At 41.3% G+C, this 25262-nt stretch overlaps 2 protein-coding genes across 2 annotated transcripts in view; both read right to left on the minus strand.

The window, feature by feature from the left end:
* Positions 1 to 2448: 2448 nt before the first annotated feature.
* Positions 2449 to 6418, minus strand: sox7 (SRY-box transcription factor 7). Its single transcript, XM_034900045.1, has 2 exons — positions 5870 to 6418; positions 2449 to 4798 (listed from the first exon to the last, which is right to left on the minus strand). Exons 1-2 carry the CDS (start codon positions 6099 to 6101, stop codon positions 3822 to 3824), a joined length of 1209 nt encoding a protein of 402 aa, XP_034755936.1. The 5' UTR covers positions 6102 to 6418; the 3' UTR covers positions 2449 to 3821.
* Positions 6419 to 9799: 3381 nt separating this feature from the next.
* Positions 9800 to 25262, minus strand: part of pinx1 (PIN2 (TERF1) interacting telomerase inhibitor 1) — a 22326-nt gene continuing 6863 nt past the window's right edge. The window contains exons 6-7 of the mRNA XM_034900046.1: positions 24516 to 24598; positions 9800 to 10786 (exon numbers count right to left, since the gene is read on the minus strand). Of these exons, the coding sequence (XP_034755937.1) occupies positions 10097 to 10786; positions 24516 to 24598 (773 nt within the window). The 3' untranslated portion in view covers positions 9800 to 10096. The remainder of the gene's footprint in view (positions 10787 to 24515; positions 24599 to 25262) is intronic.

Raw genomic sequence — 25262 nt, forward strand, 5'->3', positions numbered from 1 at the left:
ATCAGCCACTTCCTTTTGACAAACAGTTAATACGCAAATAACGTCATTTTGTATAAATGGTTGACCTCCAAAAGTGACGTGATTGGACGCTCCCTCGCCGGCTACACAATGGATGCTGGACCAACCAGACAGTGAGCCTCCTCCGTGCCTCCAGAGGACACGATATTTAAAGTGATCACCGCTCATCTAGGTCCCAGCAGATGGATAATACTTTACACAGCTGTGCAAGCTCTGCGCCCCGTCCACACACACCGAGCCCTGCGTTGTTACCTTGACTGTTGGTGTTAAGTTAGACCGCCGAGTTGTTTGTTTACCCAGGGAAGTGACATGACGGCAGAGGAGGAAATAGGAAACATAACAGACTACCTGACAGACTCATTCCAAAGGCTTGACCTGAGACTGGAACTGAGCCAGTCAGCAATCAGCGAGAAATAACAAGAAGAGGCGCTTTTGTTTGTTCAGCCTATATCCTTATATTAGCAAATATTGTAAATCTTATGATCCTGCAAATGTGCGAAAGATCTAATTAGTGAAATTAAAGAGATCATGCCCACAGATGAAGGGTCTTTACAGATAATTCCTGCAATCGCCTATGTGTATAAAGTGTAAAGTTTATGCTGTTCACAACAATGTCATGCCAGTGTTTGTTGACACGTTATTTTCTCTTTTCTTTGCTGTTGATTTATTGCAGCTAAAACAGCATTAATGGCCGTCTCAGGTTTTCAGCAGAAGCTTCTTACTAAAGGTTACAATGACAACGAGTCTAATTCTAAGGAGGAAAGGATTGTGGCTGACAAGTTGAGGGTTTTGCCTTCACTTCCTGAAAATTTAAAAGTCACAGCATCCACAAATCTCAGTAAAAACTCATGTAGATCTCTTCTGGGCATTTCCCAGAAGTGATGTTGGTGAAATAATCAAAGATAAGTGTTTTTTTCTACAAGAGACATGAAGTGGTCAGTGCTTTGTTCCACTGAAAACTATGTAATTGATGTGTTAGACTCAAAATATTGTTTACTCATCCCTGCAGAGGCACCTGCAAGTTGATCACGTTTATTTTTTAAAGACAACCACCATTACATATAATGAGAGTAGGAAATGCATATATCATAGCTTATTACAGTAGCCACTGTGTAATGTGTAACATATTTAAATTTGAGGTCCTGCTTTGCAGTGAAACCAAATCTCTATCTAATTTTGATTCTGAAAATGTAAGTCTTTCTTTACTTCCTTTTGTTGGATTATTTGGGAAAATGCGTTGTCACCAAGCTAAAAACAAGAATATTTTTCTTAATTTATCTTTTTCATATTTGTATTCCTTTCCTAAATCTCTGTAGAGCCTTCAATGATTTTCTGAGTCATTTGGACGTAAAACACTATTAAAATATCAAAGCGTGTGAGAACAGTATGATATAATGTTTTGAGTACTGCTTTATTCTGCAGTTCATACTCAAGTACCGTCTTCTTGTGTGCACTATGATCTAATATCATGATGCTTTGTTGACACTGGAGTCTTTGTCCTTGTCCGTGTTCCACTGTCCTACCTTGAGGTGGTGGATGTGATTGTTGAGACACTGCAGGGCATCTTAACCAAGGGAGTCTGCAGCAGCACCCTGAGCTGGCCTGACCCTGACATCTCTGGGGCTGATGGCGTACCAACGACTACCACTTTCTTAGCCCGTATGCCTGGGGCACCCCCCGTCTGGCTCCCACATCCCAAATATGGTCGCACTAAAATGGACCCTCCGCGGAGTTTTGAACCCCTGCAGGCACAAAGGGTAATGATCTAACCCCAAAGAAATGAACACAACATTGGCCAGCTGCAAACACTGGGGCTTGATGAATGTTGTCATTCTGGTCAGTTTAATCATATTCTCACCAAGGTGTGTCAAAAGCACACGATCATAGTTGAATATGAGTACAGAGAAATGTTATTTGAGGTACATACGTTCACTACAAGTCTTGTTTTCTGGTGTCAGAGTTGGAAAACTGCTCTCTGCTATGTGGATGTTTGTGGTGTGTCTGTGGTCAAGGTACCAGGTTGACCAAGCCTCTCCTGAAAAATGGCGGGTAAGTAAAGACGAGCAAGTGAGATGCTAATCGGCACGGCAGTGTTTCCTCCCGCTTGCTGAACAGCGGGTTCCCTTCCCTCTCTCTGGCTCTTTAATGCAGGGCCCAGCTAGGTCCAAACATCCTGACAGAGAGAGGCTTTTCCCTTATCAGTCAGGAAACACCGCTCCTCCGCCACATCCTCTTTACAAGAAGCACGACTCAACCGTTCCCAAAAAAAAATGCAGGAAGACCAGCCAGACTCCAGGATTTGTCAAAAGCCCCCTGAATTCCTTTTATCGAAAAAGAAAAATTCAAGACAACAGAGAGGGGAGGAGTGTTGAGGATAGGGGGGTAAAAAAAGAGAAAAATGAGGAGGGTGTAAAACAGTCAACAAAGCCCTGGGATTTATTTTTTTATTTATTCTACACAGATTACGAAAGGTCTGCATCAGCAAGATAGAACACGGGGTGAGGGGGTGGGGGTGGACGTGGGGTCCGGAGTGCCTAAGAATGGCAACCAGAATAAGACTCCGGGAAAACAAAGGACGGTTGGGATGGAGGCGGCTGTGCCTGTTTTACACTAATCCTCTGAACCGGGATGAAATGAAAGCGAGAGGAGACGGATGGAGAAGAATGATGTGATGGAGGGTGGAAAAAGCAAGCAGGGGAGTGGGTGTCAGAATGGGCCACTTGCAGTACAACAGCTAGACAGAGCCCATAAATAGAAGAACATGTGGCGTGACACTCAGTTCTAAGATGGACAAATAGCACACGCCATTTTCTCCCATTTGTGCATGAACACTTCAAGTGGAGTCCTTATTTCCTTTATTGTTTTTTGATTTTGTAATCTGATTATAATAATTAGATGGTATGTATAGATAAGTAGAAATGTGTTTCACCTGCTTCAGCACAATAGCTTTAAGTGCATCAGTTATTACCATTACCTCATCCTACATAATTCTTTTGTTGTGGCATGTTGTCTGTGGGCACATTAAGTAGCAACTGCGTTAATATAAAACTTTAAGTTTATTTTAAATTATTGTCTTTCACAAACCTTAATCAGCATACAGTTATAGTTACCATTATTATTTTCATCGTAGAGGTTATGATTATATATTATTAAGTACTTGAGAAGAAGTATAAACGCCTGTTTTCTTCATTATATGCCGTTTTTTTTAATTTGCATAAGAAATGTCCAACTAAAACCTCATTCAATTACAACTACTGAGGTAAGACTCCCAAGCTAATGAGAGCGAGAACTTAGAATACAAACAGTCAAATGGAAAGCGTCGATAATAGCATTACAGTCAGCATTTATGCGAAACATCACAGGACTTAAATTAGTTTCTAAAGAGCATCTGTACATGCCGCAGAGGCAACAGTAACTGGTGACATTTACAAGTGGACACAACAAGCCTTTAGGATTGTTCTTCTGGTTTAGAAACACTGTGACAACTGGAGGTGGCATACTATAGTATTTGTGTCTGCATCCCTGAGGTGTCCATCTCCCTTTCTTCGTATTCCTCCAATTGCTCTTTGTTTTTTCCTCAGCTCCAGACAATCGTATTGCTCCGTAATCAGTTCAGCTTTTAATCATGGTGGGATGATGTTGCTCATAGATGCTAATACGGGATTTTAAAAATTACAGATGAGAACAAAGAAATCTTTCCCTTACTGGCACTTAAGTGCAGCATCATCCCACATTTCTTCACCCATTTTAACCCCTGTAGTGTCTCTGATCAGCCACAAGTGTAACGGGTGCTGTGACCAAGCTTATGAGATGCCATAGTTGTTGTAGTAGGCGGCTGTTGCGTCCGCTAGCACTGAAATGAGGCTGGTTTCTGTGGTGCTGGTGGGACAGGCAGTGGCAGAAGGACTGGCGGCTGACGCCACCTGGATGTGTCCTGTAACGGTCATACTGCTGCCTTGCTCAGGATGGAACCCTGTCCCAGTGGAGTTCAGGTACTGGTCAAACTCATCGCGGTCCACCTCACCCAGAAGCTCTGCCTGGCTCAGCTGGTCTAGAGTCTCCATGTGACCCTGTGTCTCTGGCGGGGGGGACAGCTGACCCAGGTGGCCCTGGTGGAGCCCTTGGGGAATCTGGTGGTAAGATGAGGAACTGTAGTAAGACAGCGGAGGGCCATGGATCAGTCCACCGCCACCAGTTTGGGACATGTGAGAGATGTGACCTATGTGTGCGCCCCCACAGTGGATTTGGGTCTGAGCGTAGTCAGTGTGGTAAGGGGGTGGGCTGCCCATGTGTGTCTGATTCTGGTGGTGCTCGTCTGGGCAAGAGGAAGAGCAGGAAGAGCTACCAGATGTTGAATAATAAGAGGGGGGTACATGCTCGTGGTCCATGGCATCTAATGGGGACATCTCAGGGGGAGTGGGCAGGCCGTAAGGGTAGGTGTCAAAATTGCTGTTGGAACCGGCTGGGTCTCTGAAGCTTCTGACGCTGGGCAGAGCAGGGCTGGGGCTGGAGAACCCACTCCTCATACCATTAGGGCTGCCCTCGTCTTTGTCGAGGGGGTGACAGAGGACTCGCTGTTCGGGCAGGGCGTTTTGATCGGGGGCGAGCCCGCTCAGGAGGAAGCCAGGGTCCACTCGTTTGCAGATGCGTTTCAGCTGTTTCTTGCGACGAGGCCGGTACTTATAGTTGGGGTAGTCCTGCATGTGCTGCACCCGGAGCCTTTCTGCTTCCTCCACATAGGGCCTCTTATCAGGGGGAGTCAGGGCCTTCCATGACTTTCCTGCGAGAAGGAAAGACAGATTTGTTTTTGTTTTTTATTTTAACTACAAATCACAAGCATCAAAAAAATGAGTTTGCAATTTATTTCATGTCTAAAGTCCGTTAAAACTACACAATATTAAAATGACTGAATGTATTTTCTCACCCACTAACATATTGTACCACTACTAATTTCCACATGTTCTCAATCAGTTTTAGAGTTTTAGGCTTATATTCCTTTATTGGATAATTAAGATATTGAATTCATGTGAATACTGGTAATAATGATAATAACGGGAATACATGTTGAAAATTAAACAAAGGTTAAATAAATAGCACTATAAAAAAGATCACAGGAATAATAAAAAATAAGTATTTCTTTACTTTAAAACAACTCATAATGGCATCTACTTATCAGGTGAGAGGTATCTTTTTTAAATGAAAGAAAAACATCTACTGTATATTAAAACTTTCACTTGCTTCCTGTCAAGTTTATATTTGTTTTTAGGGTCTTTCCTTTAAGTAATGCATATCCTATTTAAGAAAAACACAAGGGCCAATTTCATCTTTATTTATTAAAGCATATTTTACATGATGTTTTGTTCTTCTGAAACTGGCTTTAAGATGATGTCCGTGTGCGAGAGTGCCAGATTTTGAGCTTAACATTAAGCACTCATCCAAGTGGTGTAACTGCAATGAAAAATCATACGTTCTGTCCATAGTCTTAACGAATTTTACGGTTTTACAGACATGAACATTTATTTTCAGAGGATTTTGGCGACGCGCTTTATTGACTATTACTAAAATGGCTTTGGAAATACGTATGTAATTTACTTGGTGTAATTTATTACGATTAAACACAATGCTTTTTGTCTTTTTTTAATACCTTTAGCCGTTTTTTTAGAATTTAATTAAATGTTCTTATTATTTTGATGTTGGAAACAACCTAAAACTTTAGTACAGCAGCCGAGGCCTAGGGGAATTATTAAGTGTGTGGACGGCTTATAAACGCAGCTCTAATAATAACAGCACTAATAAAATATAAGCTATTAAAAAATGTAACTTAATAAAACTTTAAATAACTGAATCTCACCCAACATTTTGCTGAGCTCGGCATTGTGCAGGTCTGGATTTTGAACGGCCAGCCGTTTGCGCTCATCTTTGGCCCACACCATGAACGCGTTCATGGGCCGTCTGATCCGCGGCTCCGGCGCCTTGTTCACGGGGGTCCTGTGCGGGCCATGTCCGTCGGGCACGTCTCCGTCTCCTGGAGGACACTCGAAGGACTCTGGCCACGACGAGTACGCGCTGATGAGGGCGGCCATCTGCGCGCTCTCTCCTCTTCCAAACTTAAGATGCGCTTCTCACTGTCTCTCTCACAAGTTGCGTTCTCTGGGGAGGCACACTGGAGGCGGATTAAAAAGCTAAACCACTACAGAAACTGCTGTTTTACTTCTTTTAAATTAACCCCGCGGTGTTGTTTCGATTACTACTGCTAGGTTACAGATGTCAGTGCTGGTTGTAGGAGAACGCACGTACAGGCTGCGGCTCCTCCTTGTGAGTTATGATTCAGTCTTTCCTGGTGGATGGGGGAGCGCTTTATATTTGAGGAGCAGGTTCCAGGAGAAGCCCCGGAGGACTCTCGGCTCCTCCTCGATTGCAAGTTGAGCCCCGTGAAAGGAAAGAGAGAGAGCGCAGCGTTTCAACACTACTAACTACTTAAACTGGCCTCACAACAAAACAACACTTTCCATTGACAGATAACGGACAAAGTACACTCACAATGGCTCTAAAAGTCACTGCAAAGGTTAGGATTATTTGTTTTTTAGTTGTTGTGTCACATGTGACCAAAGTTTTTCAAACTGGGGAGGGGAGCTTAAGTGATTTACAACCTTCAGAAAATATCCAGTTCTAATTTTACAAGTAGGAAATTGTAATGGTGACTAGCCAACAAACAAGGAAACACTCACCTGACAAACTCATCTAACCTGTTCAGCATTAACATTACAAACTGCACAACTCCTAAGTGTGCCAGGGTGCCATGGGTGCTGCAAATCAAAGCACTACTTTTTCTTTTTCTTTTTTAAACCTTTTTTCCTCTTTTCTTTTTATAATCAGCTGCAGTTGACAGAAATGTTCTTTGTAATTTTTCCACAGACTTCCTGTTAAACAAAATGCAGATGCCATTACTAAAATGACATTCCCTCAGTGGTGAAAAAAGTCTTCTTTTTTATATAAACTTTGGGAGAAAACCAATGTGGAGCAGAAGAGATAAAACCACTGAATACATGCTACAAACAAATCAGTTTCCTTCTGTGGCCAGAGGCGGGTGCATATCAAATCCAGGAGTTCCTGTTGACAGGATATTCTCGGGCTCCAGTCATGGAGTAGCTCACACACAAAAGGGCCCTAAAAGCTATTGATCACAGGTCAGATAGATAGCATCTCAGTTTGTAATACTGTATTTATGGAGGAGGGATAAACTCAACACAGGTAGTGTGGTTTTAACATTTCTTTAATTTCCATCCTACAGAGTGAATCCACAGGCAACATGTATGTTAAATTGTAGGACACATCTTTTGGGCAGTCGTGCCTCTCTAACCATCAATCCCATGTAAGTGTCAGCCCCCCCCCCCAGGAACAGGATATGGCACCTGAAGTCACAGATAGTGCATAGAGATATGAGTGCCAAGAACAGGCAAATTAGTGATTTACAGGGTCATGCTGTTCTAACATGGGCCACATCGCTGTGAAGTCAGTGTGCCAGTAAAAGTCATAACAAGTGTAAGCTGATGGAGGCAAAGAAGTAAGTGAGAGTGTATGTGCAGTACAGTCAGACAGTAATGTGAAAGACAAAGGTTTCACATTATTGTAATTTGGACTTACGCACATGAAACTCTGAGTAAGGGGTTTCTGAACTGACTAATAGCTCTATGTGGTAACCGAGGTGTGGGTGAGAGCCTGCTGCTGTTCACCCTGTCAGTGATTTGAGGAGGGGCTTTGTCTATTTATGTGTAATTACTTTTGTAAGAAAGTACACATTCAAATCAGTTTATGAAAGAATTCTAGTGTTATGCATTATTAGACTATACCTTTGTCACTTCTAATATATCTCTGTCAAACATAACCAGCTGTTATACATTCCAATGTATAATTTGAATAACATTTTCAAAATAAAAGGGACCATATCATGCTAACCCAGATCTTGTTTTCCGCTTAAGAAATATCAGCAAACTGAGATCTGTAGTTTTGACTGCCCGATTTCAACCTAACTCACAATGACTTGTGTAAACACTTAGCAGAGTTGATTGAGTAGCGTGAGTTATATCTGAGAGTGATTGGCTAGAGCTTTGTTTTTTTTTGGTGCACAGCCTGTGCCCCTAGTGTTTGTTTGACATTTACGACCCCTGTGCAATCTCTCGAGACCGGGCTTTTTCACTGTGTATTCAGGGGGAAGGCAGTTAGAGGATCAAGGAAAAATACCTACAATTTGAGACAAAAATGAAATTGAGCTGAAACCATGCAGGAACTCATTGTGCAGCTTTAAGTTTTTTCACTGGCTCCCATGTTGCATATAAAATTTAGTTTAAAATTCATACTCTTTTGAGCAGAGCATTGCACGGTCATTTCTAGCTCATTTAGGTCTAATATGCTAAATGTACTGTCTATCCCACAAACCCAGCTTGAGATCGGAGGTGATTGAGCGAGTCCATAGCGCCTAAACTACGGAATGCTCTGCATGCTCCCATGCGGTCTGCAGTTCCAGTGAATTCTTAAAAAAAAATCCTAAAAGTCAAAACTATTCAGAAAGGCGTTTGCTTGACCAGTATACACTTCCAATATTATTTGGTAATACCAATTGTGTATTGCATTCTTGTTTCTTGTGTTTGTCTTTGTAAATCATACATCTGCAAAAAGCACATCATAAATACATTTTACTTATGTGCAAATGTGTCAGTAAATGGTGTTTTAACAACCACAGTATATTCATAGTGACTAACTTGACTTCTAAAAGGAAATAAATTGCTTAATTTCTTAACATAAAACATGATAGCCTCATCTGTTGGAGAGCCAAATTCAGTTTTTTTTGTGATAAGGCATCTTTAATTTTAAAAAGAACCTGGAACGGTGTATGTGGGCTATGTAATCTGAATTCAATCCATGACTTTACAGTAAAAACAGACAGAAGTAAAAAGCAAACAAAAAAAACATACCTGTGCATCATACCTTCAGCATTAGGCAGAGTCTGTATAACAAATGAACCAATCACAACCCCCAAATCGTTATGAGGAATGCTGTTGCTTTGACACATACGATGTGACATCTGTACTTTCCCTTTTCCTCCTTTGACTCATGCAACCTTGCTGAACAAACCTGGCTTGTTGAGTTTGTCAGTTAAGTCTAAGAAACGATTACATACCATTGGTAGTGGAACGGGTGACTGTTGTGAAAGCCATCAATTTTTGAAGGCACACATTGGTATATGTTTTTAGATTACCTTTACTGCTCAGCTTCTGTACTTCTCAACAAAAGTAAACCCATTTCTCCTCAGCACTCTCCTGTTTCCCTTATAAACTCACCTACGTTGCACTCCACCTATGAAAGGAAAAAACAACAAACATACGTGCATTGGAATTTTTTATTTATTTAAAAAGAAGAAGAAGGTGTTTTCTTCTTTTAAAGCACCAAAGTTTGTCAGTTTTCTTACATTTCATAAATGTGTGAGACAGACAAATGACATCTGTTCATATTTTGGCAAGTCATATCACATCAAGATGACTATGTCTGTGTGCTTCTGTTGTTTTTGCAAAATTAACAAAAACTGTCTCTGGGTCACTTTCTATCCATTGTCTTAAGAACTGGAATAAGATGGTTAAACTAATTGCTGGCAAGAAAATAAATTCCGCTTTAAATGCTAAATTTATAGTAATGATGAGGCATATAAAGGTGGTAAGACAATAACGGCATTTGAAGAAAAGAAAAAAACATCTTTTCAAAACAAAAACAAAATAACCACTTTTCCTAATTAAGCAATTTGGAAACATTTAATTCAATGAGAGAGACATGGCAGCACTCAAAGTATTTCTCAATTTGATAGATAAACCGACTCATTCAAGAAAGAATGCCAACTTAGGTCTGTATAAATACATTGCAGATAGATTTTTTTTATCAAATGTCTGAGGTTATTAGACTGTATCTATACAAGACATTTAAAGCAATCAGTTCTTACACGTGGGCCCCCATAATCATGTTTATGATAATACGACAACATGAGTATCAAGTCCCTGATTTCATTGGAGGTAATTCTATTAATTTCATCCTAGTCACGGCTTTTCTTTTTCTTGTCCTTTTTGGATTTTTTCTGTACCGGCTCCTCCTCGTTCTCTTTTGCTACATCATTGACCTCCTCTCGTTTCTTCTGCTTCTTTTTGTGAACAACCTCAGATTCTATAGTTTGATCCTGAGTTGGCCCGTGTCCGTTTAGAAGCGCGGTTTCCTTTTGGTGTTTAAGCTTTTTCTTTTTCGACGGAGGCAGCTCCTTGCAGCTCTGCTCCACGCCAGTGGCGGAGCTACAGTTCTCATTTGTAGCTCCTTCGCTTTCAACGATTTTCCTCTTTTTCTTCTTTTTCCCTGAACGCTCCTGCTGTTGGTCCTCATCGTCCACTATTATGATAGAAGGAGCAGTACTTTTCTCTTCAATCACTTCCAGCTCATACGATGACTTTTTGCTCTTCTTTTTCTTCTTTTTCTTTCTGGACTCTTCTGAATCATTGTCGCTGAGGAGGATAGGACTGGGTTCCTCAGATGGACCCGATGTCTCGTTGGTCTCCATTGAGGGTGCTGTGCTCTGGTCCTGTCCACGAGCCTTCAACTGAGCCATTCGCTGTGCAAAATACTCCTGCATAGTGAGAGTACTTTTCACAGTATTGGTGATTGAATCTGTATCCAGTTCAAAGGCAGCAGGAGTAAAACTCTCCGCCTCAGCCCGAGAATCATTGGTGTTGCTCTCCTAGACCAAAACACACACACATGAGAAGACACAGTTAGGATCTAGTGCAGCATTTAGGGGATCTACACAAAAATAGACAGACACACAATGGTGGACTGAGGAGCTTAAGTGATCGTCAATCATCGTGCCAAGATTAACCAGGCAGATTTTTTAAAGATTTAGTGAGTTAAAAAAAAGAGCCCCAAATAGGATATTGCGGTAACAATAGGTGTTAAAGGATCATCTTAAAATAAGCATCAATGGACCTAATTGTCACACATGTGACATTTGTCATCTTCTTACAACACAATGCAGCTCCACACACCCAGCTGTGTGTCCTTGCAGAATCAGGCCTACAAACAGCCATCTCTCAGCCTGAACCAAAACATACCTACTTTAATAAATAAACCATTAAGTGGTGACAGTGTACAGGATGTCTGTATATCTATATAGATATATATAGACAGAGATACATACACACACCTCACACACAAATCATTTTACACGATAAAGAAATATTTACATTGCAAGTTCAATGTGTAACTCAAAGCTGTAAAATGTCAAATTTAATTACACAATATACAACACAAGATACAATAAATGGTGATTTTAGTTTTTGATTAAACCGTCAGGTGTTTGTTTAGTTCAATGTTTATTTTTCTCTCTAAAAGATCACTTTTGGGCATTGGGCCCGTCTGTATAGACAGTGGCACATAGACAGAAAACAAACAGAGCAAGAGAGGGTGTCACGTGCGATAATAAACACTAATAAGCCAGGAGAGTCTATTTTTCAAAACCGTGTTTTGTAGAGTAGTTAAGCCATTGTCTCAAATATCTGTCAGGCAACTGTGACAAGAATTTACATCATCTGTGACCACTACTCTTCTTGGCGAATGCAGGTTTCTGGTGTTTGGCATAATGTCCTCTTGATTCTGAGACACAAGATATTTCCCTTGGTTTGCAACTCTGCAGGCAGGTGTTTGTTAATTTGTGAAGGTCTCGACGTGCGTTTGCCAAAAAGTATAGCAGCATCAGATACACAGATTTCTGTCAGAACGACCCATTTTGGGATGAAAGTGGAAGCTGCTCGGAGCAAAAAAGGATTTAACAGATTCCAGAGAGGCAATTAGAAGGTGATCCCTGGGTCTTAAAGACACGGAAAATAGGGAGAAATGAGAAAAATGCAGTATTCATTTATTTGTTTTGGTAAAAATGTTTCCAATTTGGGAATGCGTGTCAGTCTGGACATTTTTAAACAGGGACTACTTTACAACTGTGAGGTACAACAGTCTAGTTTTTAACTCTACAGCATGAACAATTTGTCACCTTACCCCTGCCACCCATTCGTCTTCATTTTCCTAATGGCCTACTCAATGCATAATGATTTGTCCAGAAGAATACAGGAGCTCCTCTTGAGAATCACATTAAACAATGCAGCTCTGTGTATTGCCTGCCTCAGAGATGAAGTGGACGGCATTTTTCAAACCCTACAGATTAGAGATGAATTGAAAACAGTGTTGTGTCGAGTCACCTCACGGTTTGGCCTTATAGCTTTTACACTCAGATTACACGTCTTTGACCCTTAACACGGATTGAGATAAGACAACCTAACTGATAGCCTGGTGAAATAATGTTAATGTAGGTCCAAACAGGTCTTGTGGGACAAAAATAAAACTAAAATGTTAAGTGACGTTACTACATATACTGGGCTTCCTCGTACATTACATCTATCTTTTCATAGGAGTATCAAAAGTGCCAAACTAGCCACCAGGGACTTCCGTGAAACCCTACAAGCCATTAGTCTTAACCTGCTAAAAGGCTCTTCATTGTTTTGTTGCCTAAAATATTGATTAATATGGTGAGAAATGATTGCTCCGTATATATACCCCTGGTTCAATACTTTCAGGCTCTAAATTGTTAAAATGACATGCATGTAAAATCATTATTTAACATGAGTTACTGCATATTCTGTTGACTGTATTCTATCTAAAAAGGATGGAGTCAGAACCTTCACAAAGTCATGAAGCACCTGATTGAGGCTATATGACAAGGCAGGTGTTTAAATGGACTACAAAGTTTTCCGTCACCTCAGACCTCAAGCAGAAAGAACCCCAACTTCTAACAAGGGGGACAAGGCCCTTCAGGTGAGGTGCCATTAAACAAAACTTTCCAACTTCCCAGAGAAAATCTATACTCCCTGTTACTGCACAATGGCATCCTCTCTGCTTGGGAGAGAGGAGATGGGGCTTAGAGCTGACTGCGCCAAACAACATGTAACTGGGATTTGGGAAGATGGCTAGGGGCCACTTTAGAACTGCCTGTGAAATTACTCTCAAGAGAGGGAATGAGAGAATGAGCGAGGGGCAAAAAAAGAAGAGTGACTGAGAGAGAGAAACATCTCCTTCATCAAGGAAGTGGATGGAACTTGGTCCGTGGTTCGTCCTCACTGCCTGGGGATCTCCATTAGACCCTGATCCGACAGGACACGCATGCGTGTAGCATGGATATAAACCAGATCCAGTCAGCATTACTGGCAGCCCTGGAGATTTTTGTTGGCGACTGTTGAGGGCAACATGTTACTAAGAAACGACTCTGCAGCCTTGTTTGAGATCTTATTTCCGTATTTCCATGAGTGTTGATTTTCTCTGGTTATTATCAGTCATAATTTCTATTAATGCCATAGTATACAGCATCAAACAAACCCTCAAACCAGAATACACATAATATACAAGCTTTATCATAAAGTATTTTTAACATAAAATAGAAATCAAACAAGGCCAGTACAAGAATTTATAATATAATACCAAGAGTAAGCACTGCCGTATCAACATTTTAAGATTCCGAATTTCCTTGTTTGTGTGTAGCACTAATAGATAAAAATCTACACTTTTCTTCAAGACCAGTGACATTTTCTTCTTTAAGAATTTGAAAATGCCTTTATCACATGAATGAAATGGAACTAATTTACATTCCTGATTCATCAATAATGGACAGTCAAATTCCTACAGAAAGTCTTATGCTGGAGTCAGGGGTAGCAACATATAGTTTAAATTTTTTTTTAAAGAATGGACTCCAAACCTCAGTCAATCACTATTTTTACTCATTGAACGGATTAGGTGAAGCTCTTGCAGCAAAAGACTAAAATGTACATATAAATATACATTAGCATCGTAAAGGGAAGTAAAACTTTCTCATGCCATCAGATAATAATGCTCATAGTGATATAGCTTTTTTCTTTGTGTAATGCCAATCCTTAAAGAAAAAAAAAAAGTAACATAAAACTTGTTTACTATTTAAACAAAACCAAATTTGGAATTTTTGTCCTATAATAGAAAATGCACAAAAGAAATTTGCATGAAACCAACAGCTCCAGCTCAAGAAGGGACGCTACCAGTTTATAGTTTATAAAATCAGTTAACATAATTGCTGGAACTAGAGAAGAATGACTGAAAAAGGCAGTCCCTGGCTACAACACAGCGGGGTTGGAGAACACACCTACATCCAGCCATGTCTACTCCTCCTCCTCCTCCTCCTCCTCCTCCTCCTCCTCGAACCCCAGGAAAAGGATGCGCTCAGTGCACTGTGTGCAGTTCTGAGATAAGGCTCCTTCGGCAGAGGAGCGGTCTGGCTGGCTATCGGGCCCTTCCTGCTCCGCTCTCTCCCCTGGCGGGGGCTGGGCAGGGAACACAGGGAGGGCCCCGCCGAGGGTCCCAAAGAAAAGGAGAGGGTGGGAAGACATTCAACAGGCCGCCTCCTTCAAGACACTCCAGTTATATCTCTCCCTGCTAATGTAACCCATGGAAAGCCAACGGTAAGACGTGTGCCAAGGTGCCAAGACACTGAAGCCAACATATTCAGAAGGAGAGTCAATCAAGCCAGCAGAGGGAGGGTGGAAAAGATTCACTAGAGCACAGGTGAAACTTTTTCAACCCAACAAGATCAGCAGAGAAATTATGTTGACTTGCCTAGATCTTAAACCTTTATGGAGCAAGACAAGCTACAAGCTAAAATTTCATTATCAATACTTTTAGGCACGTTCTAATGTTTCTAACAGTCTTTGCTAATACAGAGCCATATTCAATTAATCTTCCCCCTACACTGCACAGCTACCTAGGGCACAACTAAGTACTACATTTCGTGAAAGTAGGCCTCCCTAAGTAGTAAATCAGTAAACAATTTTGGGACAGCTTAACGGCTCTGTATTTAAAAAACATTGCCCTTGAGCGGACTATTGTGTTTCTATAGTTTTATACATTATCTGTAGAGATAAGTACTGGTATGGGGCAGGATTGTTTGGACAGGAGGTTAACCTGCAATATGTCCCTGAAATATAGCAAAATATTACCACTTAGTGACCCTCGCAGGGTGGATTTCATGCTGGCTACTTCTGTGGATCAGCACAGGACATGACTCATATTTTCATTTACCCTATACTTAATACTACCAAGTAAACGTTATATTGGGTCAACATTAAACAGTCGCTGGTTACAGCTTTTCAAAAGGTTTCATTTTTTTCTATAATTTAAATCACATAATGTATCTGCGATTTAAAACTGTTAAAATAAGGAAAATGGAGAAACCCATCTTAGTCATGAGTATTTGCCATGACTTTTATAGACTACATGGTTAGTTGCAGCCCTTATTCTAGGTATTAAAAATAACAGTTAGCAATCACACTCCTTCCAATTGTTATCATGACCACAAAGGTCCTGTATTTTGTAAAGCACCGCATTGGTATCTTTGCAGCTCCAGTCTATGTTGTTGCAATAGGTACCTTAATCTTGACAAGACTGAGCTCCTTTCCTTCCAGAGAAGGGTTTTCCTACCCTTACTATAACAATTGACATCTCTGTGGTACTCCCCACCCAGACTGCTAAAAACCTGGTTGTGAAACATGACGACCAACTCTCCTTCACTGCCAACATTACTGCAACTACCCAATTGTGTAGATACATGCTACGTAACATCAGAAGGATATGTCCCCTTCTAATGCAGAACATAGGTTCGGGTTCAGGCTCTAGTCAGTTCAAATCTCCTTTGCTCTCTTTACTGGCTACCAATTGCTGCCCGCATCTGCTTCAAGACACTAGCACTTGCATAAAAGGCCACGAATGAGCCCCAGCTTACATCCCGGACAGGGTCAAACACTATACCCCAATCCACCCACTCCGCATTAGCCAACCTGCTTGCTGCCTCTTCACAACGGGGAAAATCTAATGACTCGACAAAATCCTGACTGTTGGTCAGGACTTCTGTCCTGAGCCGAAAGCCTACGCATTATCAGCCAAAGGCTAAAAACACATCTCTTCCAAATGCATCTCAGATGAAAAAACACACACACACACACACACACACACACACACACACACACACACACACACACACACACACACACACACACACACACACACACACACACACACACACACACACACACACACACACACACAATATTCTTAAAGCACCCAAATTTTTCTAATTTTCAGATTCATAATTGTATTTTGAGGTTGTACCAGAATAAGTTTACGTGGTTTCATTTATAAAAAAAACACACAAAAAAAAACACTGTATTTGTGCCGAACCGGGCATTGCTGCAGATCCTGTTTTCCCTTTGTATTTAAGTCTCTGTTTTAGCTACAGAATGAGGCATCTCACTTCTTTACTGTCTTTTTTGGGAGTTGTACATGCGCAGTAGCTAGGTAATGACAACATCAGTTAGCTACTGTTTTTCCATCTTTGGTCAGTACAAGGCAGGATGAGCCTTTTCTTCTAAACAAGGGTGCACTTGTGGAATACCTGTAGAACAAGGACATGGAAGTAGTTTGTCTGTAGAATATGGTGTACTAGTGTGTGTTGTAGCAGTGTTTTGCAATTGAGAATGAGTTAGCATGCTACGGTTAGTCACCTTGCCAAGTTATGTAGAAAGCCGCTCAGATTTTGAACAGCTCACCCCGAGACTGAAGGCAGAGGACATTCAGAAACCGTATCTCACTCAAAACAACATTGGATGTTTTTTTCTTCAAGTTTATATGCGTGTGGAAGCACTAGAGAAACAAATTAACCCCTCAAATCCCAGAAAGTGATTTTCTTTCATAATATGGGCACTTTAAAGCTGCACTTTCATATGGCTCTGTAGTTCTGCTTATTTAAAGCTAATGTACTTAAATTTACTACTTGCTGTCTGTAGTTTGCACTTTCAAGATTGAAAGCAATGAATTGGAAGTTGCTCTGGATAAAAGTGCTAAATGACATGTCATGTTTTACTTAACTTACACGTAAAACATGTTTTTGTTAACATGTAAGGGGAAAATAAATCAATTAATTTGTCAACATTTCATATTTAAACCTGGGTAATACCCCATCAGATTAAAAGGTGTTAAAACTAAGACCGTTTTCTTGGTTTAAATTGGGCACTTCATGTTGGCTCCAAAACCAGCAGTAACCAGGCAGCCTTTCCTCGCACAACCAGCTCCTTTAGACCCTCATGGATCTATTATGAAAAATGGTGACTGGTTGTGTGGTGATAAGTTCCACTGTATTTATTAAAAGTTATGAAAACAAATATGTCTTACTTATCAGCTTTTCAAAAGAGGTATAACGTCACCTTCTGGCTCAAATGTTAATTAGCATTCGGCAAAGCTGCAGTTGCCCATTTATTTTCTTAAAAGTGCATGTTTGCATTATTTGCTATTTTTCCAATAATTTCTAGCCAATACTGGTTGGGTCTGTAATTGCATGAATGTGCCCTCATTGTCCTGCCACAATAATAAATTTGGCGATACTCAAGGTCTATGGATCAGGCCCTGATTAGCCAGCTGTCTCTCCCTGATGAGCACACAAGTCCAACGAGCCATCCTTCATGAGCATGATGTGGGTGGACAGAAAAACAGGTGGATACCTTATTCCCTGGTAAATAAGCAAACCATTCGGTTGAACATCAATTTTTTAAAGCAATGTCACTGCCTCCAATGGGATCGTAAAATGTTACTCCTTTTCTGCAGATATTATATTTACACAAAAGGAACAAAGTTAAAAACTTTAAAATTGTGTATTGTTAGTACATTAAACGCCACACATGGAAGCTTCCATAAAGCAGTACTTTTGCTAAAAGGCACACTGTGTGTGTGTGTAGTTAAGACAAAACACAAAAAAAATGGATTTGAAAAATTGCACTGTGTGCCCGGTGTTAGAACGTTTATCATAAGTAACAAATGAAGACAACATTATGCATGCAGCATGACTGCCCTGTGCTTGTTCAACATTGCAAACGCTTGCCGACAATGCCCCCCTCAAGAGCATAGGGTCCCCTCACCCCAACCCCAGAGAGGGAAGAAACAGTGACTATTTTTTTCTCTACCTGTGATTTATTAGATTTAAGAAACGGTGATTAACCAGCAGTCGGCAGCTGTAAACAGCCGAGAGGGCTGAAAATCTTTGGGCGGTCAGCTTCACCAGGCGGTAATTACCCCGGCCCCATGTATTCTAGCTTAGGCCTGTAACTAAGAGACGGACGCCCTCTTTTTCTTTATTCTCTGTGCTAATCTGTAAGTGTCAGGGAGCTGGCATGGACGGGAGGGAGCAGTCCACAGAACTGTCAGGGTGGTAGTGTGTGTGTGTGTGTGTGTGTGTGTGTGTGTGTGTGTGTGTGTGTGTGTGTGTGTGTGTGTGTGTGTGTGTGTAGCAGAGGCTCGTGCTTGGCGGGTCTTGATATTTTCAGCGGTAGAGGCAAACGGGACCATCAACAAACATGCTCAAACACGCTTGAGGCAATTAGATGTTATCTTAGAAGGCATTAGAGCTCTTTGGCTTGACAATAAGCTCAGCTCCCTGTATGAGTGCACTGGCTCATTCAAACTGCGACAATGCACGTTTTCACCGGCATCCCCTTTCAACAGATCAATGCTGAAGTTGATGGGACAGTTGAGCAAATAAGAAAATCTCTGCTTTGGTGCCGTATTTCTATTCACACTGGCAATTGTACAATGAAGTGGAACTCAGCAGTACATAAAGAATAGTCCTTTAAGTATAAACCAACAGGTCAGACACTTAGTCCTGTGAAGAATCAAAATCATAATAAAACTGCTTGATACAAACATATTCAAATAAATACAGTACTTGCCATAAGTAAAGCCATCTAAGCCACCCTTTATTAGTTTACGCCACAATGATGAAATCCAGTAATGGAAGCAAAAGGGTAAAGAGGAACGTACCGGACTGTTTACTTGCATGAAGTCTAGATGTAGTAAAACACGTTTTAGTCAAATGATCATAGCAAACTAAAGAGATGTTAATGGAACCATCTACTGTGAAACACTTTTGAGTTGAAGACCATTTCTGTACAGAAAAGACATTTTGGCTCTGCGCTGTCAGCAAAGTTTCCCTGCCGACTCCGCCCATCGACTCCCTGGCGCCTTGCAGACGCATCTGCCAAACGCTCGAGACCCCAACCCGCGGCGCCCCTGCCCCATATTCCTTAAGACGGTGGTATCAGGGGAGCCCCCGCTGACGTGCGATCTTTCATGTGGAAGACGCGTGGGCAGGAAAAACTTGCAACAGGTGCCACCCGATGAGGCCTGATCCTCGGCCCTTTGTGCCTGAGCAGTAGTGGGAGTGGGAGAGGCCGCGGGGGTCATGCTGACCCGAGAGCAGGGTGAGCCATACCGACTTTCTCACTGGAGGGTTCAGACGTCAAAACAAGCCTTGTACCAAATTATGCTCAACCATTATTCTTCCCTGACATTTTTAAGGAGTACAGAACTAATGAATGGGTTGATGTAACAAATTTGATGCTTTTAATATCGTATATGTGGACTGTAAAACGTCTTTATAGATATGAATGTAATTGTTTTACTGTGCTGTTTAAGGGGCTGAATCAGTAAGCTTGAAATAAAATGTTGCAGATTATAATATTACACTTCTTAACAAAATCAAAAACTGGTAGATTACATAAAAAAACTGAAATCTTGAACTCTAACATTTTCTTTAACATTTATTACAATGCCAATTCTAGAGTCATAATTTAGTTTTCATTTGAAACAGTTTTTGTGAAAAGCTGTAAAAGGAAAAACAAAAAAACGATAACTGATATGTCTTTTTTTGGTTTTAAACACCCAAAAACAACAACATTGAAGCAAATGTCTTTTTTTTTTCTTTTTTTTTTTTAAACACCCCTACTCCCTTAAAGACACAGAAGCAAATTTAGGTGGAAAAATAAAAACTATGGCTTGTTTCCACCTTTCATCTGGGCTGGCAGCTTTAAAAAATGACTAACTTTTGTTGATGTATGAATCGGCGAGGAGTCTATTTATCAGCAGGCCCTTTGCGGTCGCCCGCTTGGGTCCCTCAAGTCACAAGCCGCGTCGCTCCCCTTTGACTGATTAATTAGCCAATCAGAGGACATTTTTCACTGGGCGGCAGAATGGTTTATTTCAGCTAATGCCGGGCTTTCGAGCTGAGGCCCGTTGGAGCCTCGTCGGCTCTTTCGGCCTGCCTGAGTGGCCGGGCAGAGGGGCGAGGGAGATAAATCAAGCCGGGCTGGCCCTCCATGTGGCTCCCCTAACTAAACCCCTTGAGAAGGGCACAGTGGTGGAGAAGAAGGAGGAAGGAGATGGGGACGTAGGACGGCCAGGGGCACTGCTCGCCCGCCGATAAGCACGGGGAGCACAGGGCTGCCAAAGTGGCTTCATTTAGAAGTGGCCGGGGCTTTTTGATATCTCGGCAGAGAGAGCCTGTCGTTTGTCATACTGTGAGTAATTGTGTTGAGGGGCGCAAGAAGAAGCAGGAGATGGAGGGAGCTTGCAAGCGTGGGATGGGTGATGGATAACAGAGAGCCATATAGATGGACAGGTGCTGCACAACAACTTGATAAACCCTCCTTGGTCAGGGAATGAAAAAAAAAGGGTTTAAACATACATTTTCAGGGGTCTACGCAGTGAGGTGGACTGAGGTTATTATGTTTATCACTAAGGTCATAGTGGTAGTGTTGTACCTGATTATATCGAAGTGTTTGTCTTCTCCATTTGCATCCATGAGGGCAGAATATTAGAAACGGCCCTTAATATAATGCAGTCCAGCACAACACTCCCACTATGACCTTGATGCTAAAATGTATAAATGAATTGAACATATGACAAGTTTCAGAAAAAAAAAAACTGAAGATGATAGATAGGCATCATAAAAGAAAAACATTATGGCAGAACAGTTGTTTTGGATTGCATAAGATTGTAGATTAGAAGAGTACCTAAACTGTATGTTTAGCATGCTTTTAAAACTTCAGTATCCACTTCCATTTGTAAGTAGGGCTGGGTATTGAACCTCAATTCATTTTGAATAAAGTCGGAAATTTATGTCAATCATCCAAACTTGACAGTGATACGCTTGCTTAGGCTTGTTCAGTTATATATTATCAGAGATCTAATGACACCCTACAAATATTCTACATAAATGCATTGAAAATAAATGTAAGCCTTCTGAGGGACTTATCGGATGTGGGCTTGTTTTGTTGTCACACACCTACTGTGCTGAGAATATATCTTACATTAAAATTAATTTTTTTTACAAATGTGAGTTAAAAAGAGCAGGAGTTTAACCCCAAAAAACAACTACTAAACATAATTAAAAAGACATATGAATGATAAGTAATTATAGATGAAACCAAGTGGCTAACTGAACCCGACCAATTATTATGAAGGGGTTAATAATCTGTCCAATGGGGTCATTCGGGCTTTTTAACAAATCAAGCCCTGCTTTTGACGAACAGGGACAGCTGAATGCATGTGTGTCTGCGTTTCAGGGAGCGTTGTGAGCAGCGATAAGAGGCGAGCAGGAAGCACATCACTGCAGAGGAAGGAAAACCCCAGCAGTGGGGGACTGGTGGAAGGGAGGCTGGAGAGACAGCAGTAGGTGGTGGGTGAGGTACTGGAAGATTCATGAGTGGGAAGGAGGACATTTCTGGATAAACCGATCCAGATTTGGTCGGGTCCCTTGGCCTCACCGCTAAACCAAAGCCCCTAATGTTTAAATAGCCACTAGTTAGGAGTGTAATCCTTTATGGTATGGAGATTATTCCGAGTGTCTAAATAATAGAGCATAATTTGTGCTGTAATAGTGATGGTGGACTACTGTAATCACAGATCAGGGTGCGCCAAGGGTCACTTGCAGTGTCACTGACACATTTAGAGGAGATTCTGCACAACGCCTAGAGCTTGATTGGTCCATCACCCTCTTTACTTCTTCCCAGTAACCTCAGATGTTGCTGGGCTTCAACACAAGGCCTCATGGGATGCCATTGTGATTGTGTTCAGTGTTTTCGATATGGTCAATGGTGTCCCTCCTGGCTGAAAAATAACAACCCATAACCAAACGATTAGGGAGAAAACGATGGTGCGTATTGCTTGCATTTCCAATGTTAATCAGCCAGGGAGCAGTAGCCATTGTAATGTTATGGCACGGCACCTGCGGGGGAATAGAAAAGGTTTTTCTCGTGCAATTTATGGATTTGAAGATGCCAATTTATTCAAGCCAAATGCTTGAGATAAACAGGTGGAAGCCAACAGGAGGCTTTTCTCTGTCTGACTCCAAAAGCTATATTTGTCATTGTCCTTTTGGCTCTGTATGGAGTCAGCAGTTTTTGACACCAAAAGTACCAGTTTATGTAATGATAAAGATGTATTAATTTATAACAAAAGACATTGAAGTTCTGTGTCTGCTCGTGTCACTACTCATGTCTTTACAATGATGTTAATATCCAAATCATCCAATATCTAAAAATGTATTTAAGTTTTTTTTTTTTTAATAGATAAGCCAAAGAAACTTGCTAGGACTGGAATGCAATTTTCACCTGTCTAAGCCTGTAAGCTACGTTTCAAAAAGCACGAGAGCCAGCATAACGCCAAATGGCAACGTGACGTTTGATGTGACCTAACACCAATGCCAGAAGCAACAAAAACTTTTTTGCAAGCATCATTATTTCAGATTTCTGCACACCTCACCCCAATTTGGATTTGCCTTTAATAATGCCCCCTGGCATTATAACTACCTGATGTGAGTGCTCCAAGACAGAAGTAGAGAAGAGGGAGAGTGCCGGGTGAGGAGCAGGGGGTAAGAGTGCAAATCCTTTAACTGGATTTAGGTGCTCTTGTCGGCCTCAGTGGCCTGTTGGCAGTGTTAAAGCTGCACGATGTGACATTGGTAATCTAGGGCCACAGGCTGCTCAGGAGCGGCGCTGTAGAAGCACAAGGACCACATGATACTGCAGCGACTGATGGAGGCATCAGCACCAGTGGTAACCCTTAATTACCAAGACAGAGGGGGATAAGCGCGAGCCACCTGGCCAGAGGTATGCCGTCTCCTCCCCCAGTGCACACTTGACATTGACTGGGTTAAAAGGGATCACAGGCCTTGGTATAGAAAACTAGTTTCATTGCAAAATAGTCATTTACAGCTTGGATTAGGAGTATTCTCTACTAATCTTTTGTACCTGGATATACTGTAGTGCCCAATATGGTGTTTTTTCCATTTATGGTACCTGCTTGATTCGGCGAGATACTGCCGTGACCTAACACAACACACAAAGAACAACGGAGGTGTGTTATTTTTGATTCTCGGCATGTGGCTGTTAGCCAGAAGACAATTTAAGTTTCAAAAGAAGCTAAACAGAAGAAAAAAAACACACAAAAAAACACTGGCTAAACTATTTAAACGGCGAGATTGTTCACGACCCCCCTCATCAGTCACAAGCATTGATGACGCGGTGAATATTGACAATCCTCTCCAACCAATCAGTAGTCTGCAGGTTTTCACGTCACCTTTTGGGATCTCCTCAGCTCGCTTGGAACCTCGACTGAGGTGGTACTAAAAAAAAAAAATTACCTGTTAGCAGGTACCAGGGACATTTTTTTCGTAATGAAAAACCAAAAAAGGCGAGTCGACGCGCGTTTAGTAGGTACCATGCAGTGGAAAAACGCCATAAGAGACTTACTGGATCTAATGAATAATCATTTATTACAGGCATTAGTCATGTCATATTTCCTATTTTGGATATAATTACTACATAGAAAAGTCCTAGAAACAAGTGCATCTGATCATAAATTGACTGTAAAGACGATGAAGGTCCATCAGTTGAACACACTTTGGAACTATGGAAAGAAGTTATTTTCACTTTTTTTGTGTCATGCTTCAATTATATGCACTACTTGCACATGGACCCAGAGAAACCCAAACTAATTTGTCTAACAGTTTGTTTAGTGTTTCTGTGGGTCTATGTTTCAATTTGGATACATTTTTTTTTTTGGTGCATATTAGGACGTTTTCTATCTAGGCTGTTTTATGACAGAATGAAAGCAAGCCAAACCAAACATTATTTCTGAAGTTGTAAAGCAATCGACAGTGTGCAGGCTTTCGTTTGGATAGATATGTTTAAACGTGGTTGCATGTGCCTTTGTTTTCAGGCTAAATTAAAGTTGGGGCGCCTGGGTAGCTCACCTGGTTGAGCGTGCACCCCCATGTACGGAGCGGCTGTGGGTTCAATTCCCACCTGCAGTCATTTGCTGCATGTCATTCCCCCTCTCTCTCCCCTTTCAGGACCTAAGATCCCCTATTAAGTATCGGCCAAAAAATCCACAAAAGACTCTTGAAAAACATTTTTTTAACTATGTCAAAAGAAAAGAGGAAAATATCAGCCTAAATTATAAGGCCAGACAGGATTTTCTGTCTCATTTTGGATAGTGTACGTAAACTTGACGCCTCTTACCTGCTCTTTGTCATTGGCAGGTTTTCCTCTCTTCCCAAAGATACAGTTAAGGTCCGTTTCGCTACGGGAGGACAGGTCCTTTCCTAAAGGGGGGAAAGAATAAAATAAAATCATACAGCAATTGCCATTTAAAAATCATTAAAACAATAGATATGTTTGACATATATAAACAAAAGGTAATTCACACAAGATCAAATGAACAAGAAAAGCATTAATGGCATAAACTAGTGGGTCTTTACATTTGCAAATGTACCAAAAGGTAACGTTTTCCCCAACACTCAACCCACCCACAAAAATTCATTTTAAAAAAATGCAGACATCTACATGTGTGTGTGTGTGTGTGTGTGTGTGTGTTGGGGCTAAAAGGTAGGGAGAGGTGGTCTCTTGAGCAAATAAAGGGGAGATTTGGGTTGTTTGGTTTTTGCTCCAGGGATTGAACGGTAAAGAAAAATAAATAGACGACAAGGTCTGCCACGCCACACCTCCGGATTCCCATTTTCAAGCCGGGCCTCAAAGACTCCTGGAGCACACAGTCCTCTGTCTCAAGCCCAGGTCCTGTTCGTACAGCTGCATCCTCTTCCTTCAGCAGGGCTCTGATAACATTTGGTTATTTATTGCTTTTAAACCTCTATCTCCCCTACTCTTAGCTTTGAAAGTCACTGCATATGCAGGTCTAAGAAGTAAAACCAAGAACGTATGTTGAAAACTAAAATAAATTAGGTGGGGGTGGGCAGCGGGGGGGGGGGG

Source organism: Etheostoma cragini, chromosome 18 (assembly GCF_013103735.1).
Source record: "Etheostoma cragini isolate CJK2018 chromosome 18, CSU_Ecrag_1.0, whole genome shotgun sequence".
Classification (NCBI taxonomy): domain Eukaryota; kingdom Metazoa; phylum Chordata; class Actinopteri; order Perciformes; family Percidae; genus Etheostoma; species Etheostoma cragini.

Bases quoted from the DNA above. Each gene is read 5' to 3' on its own strand.
- sox7 (XM_034900045.1), bottom strand. From the start codon at position 6,101: ATGGCCGCCCTCATCAGCGCGTACTCGTCGTGGCCAGAGTCCTTCGAG. The intron at 4,799-5,869 runs GTGAGATTCAGT...TCCTTCTCGCAG, and splicing joins CGAGCTCAGCAAAATGTTGG to GAAAGTCATGGAAGGCCCTG.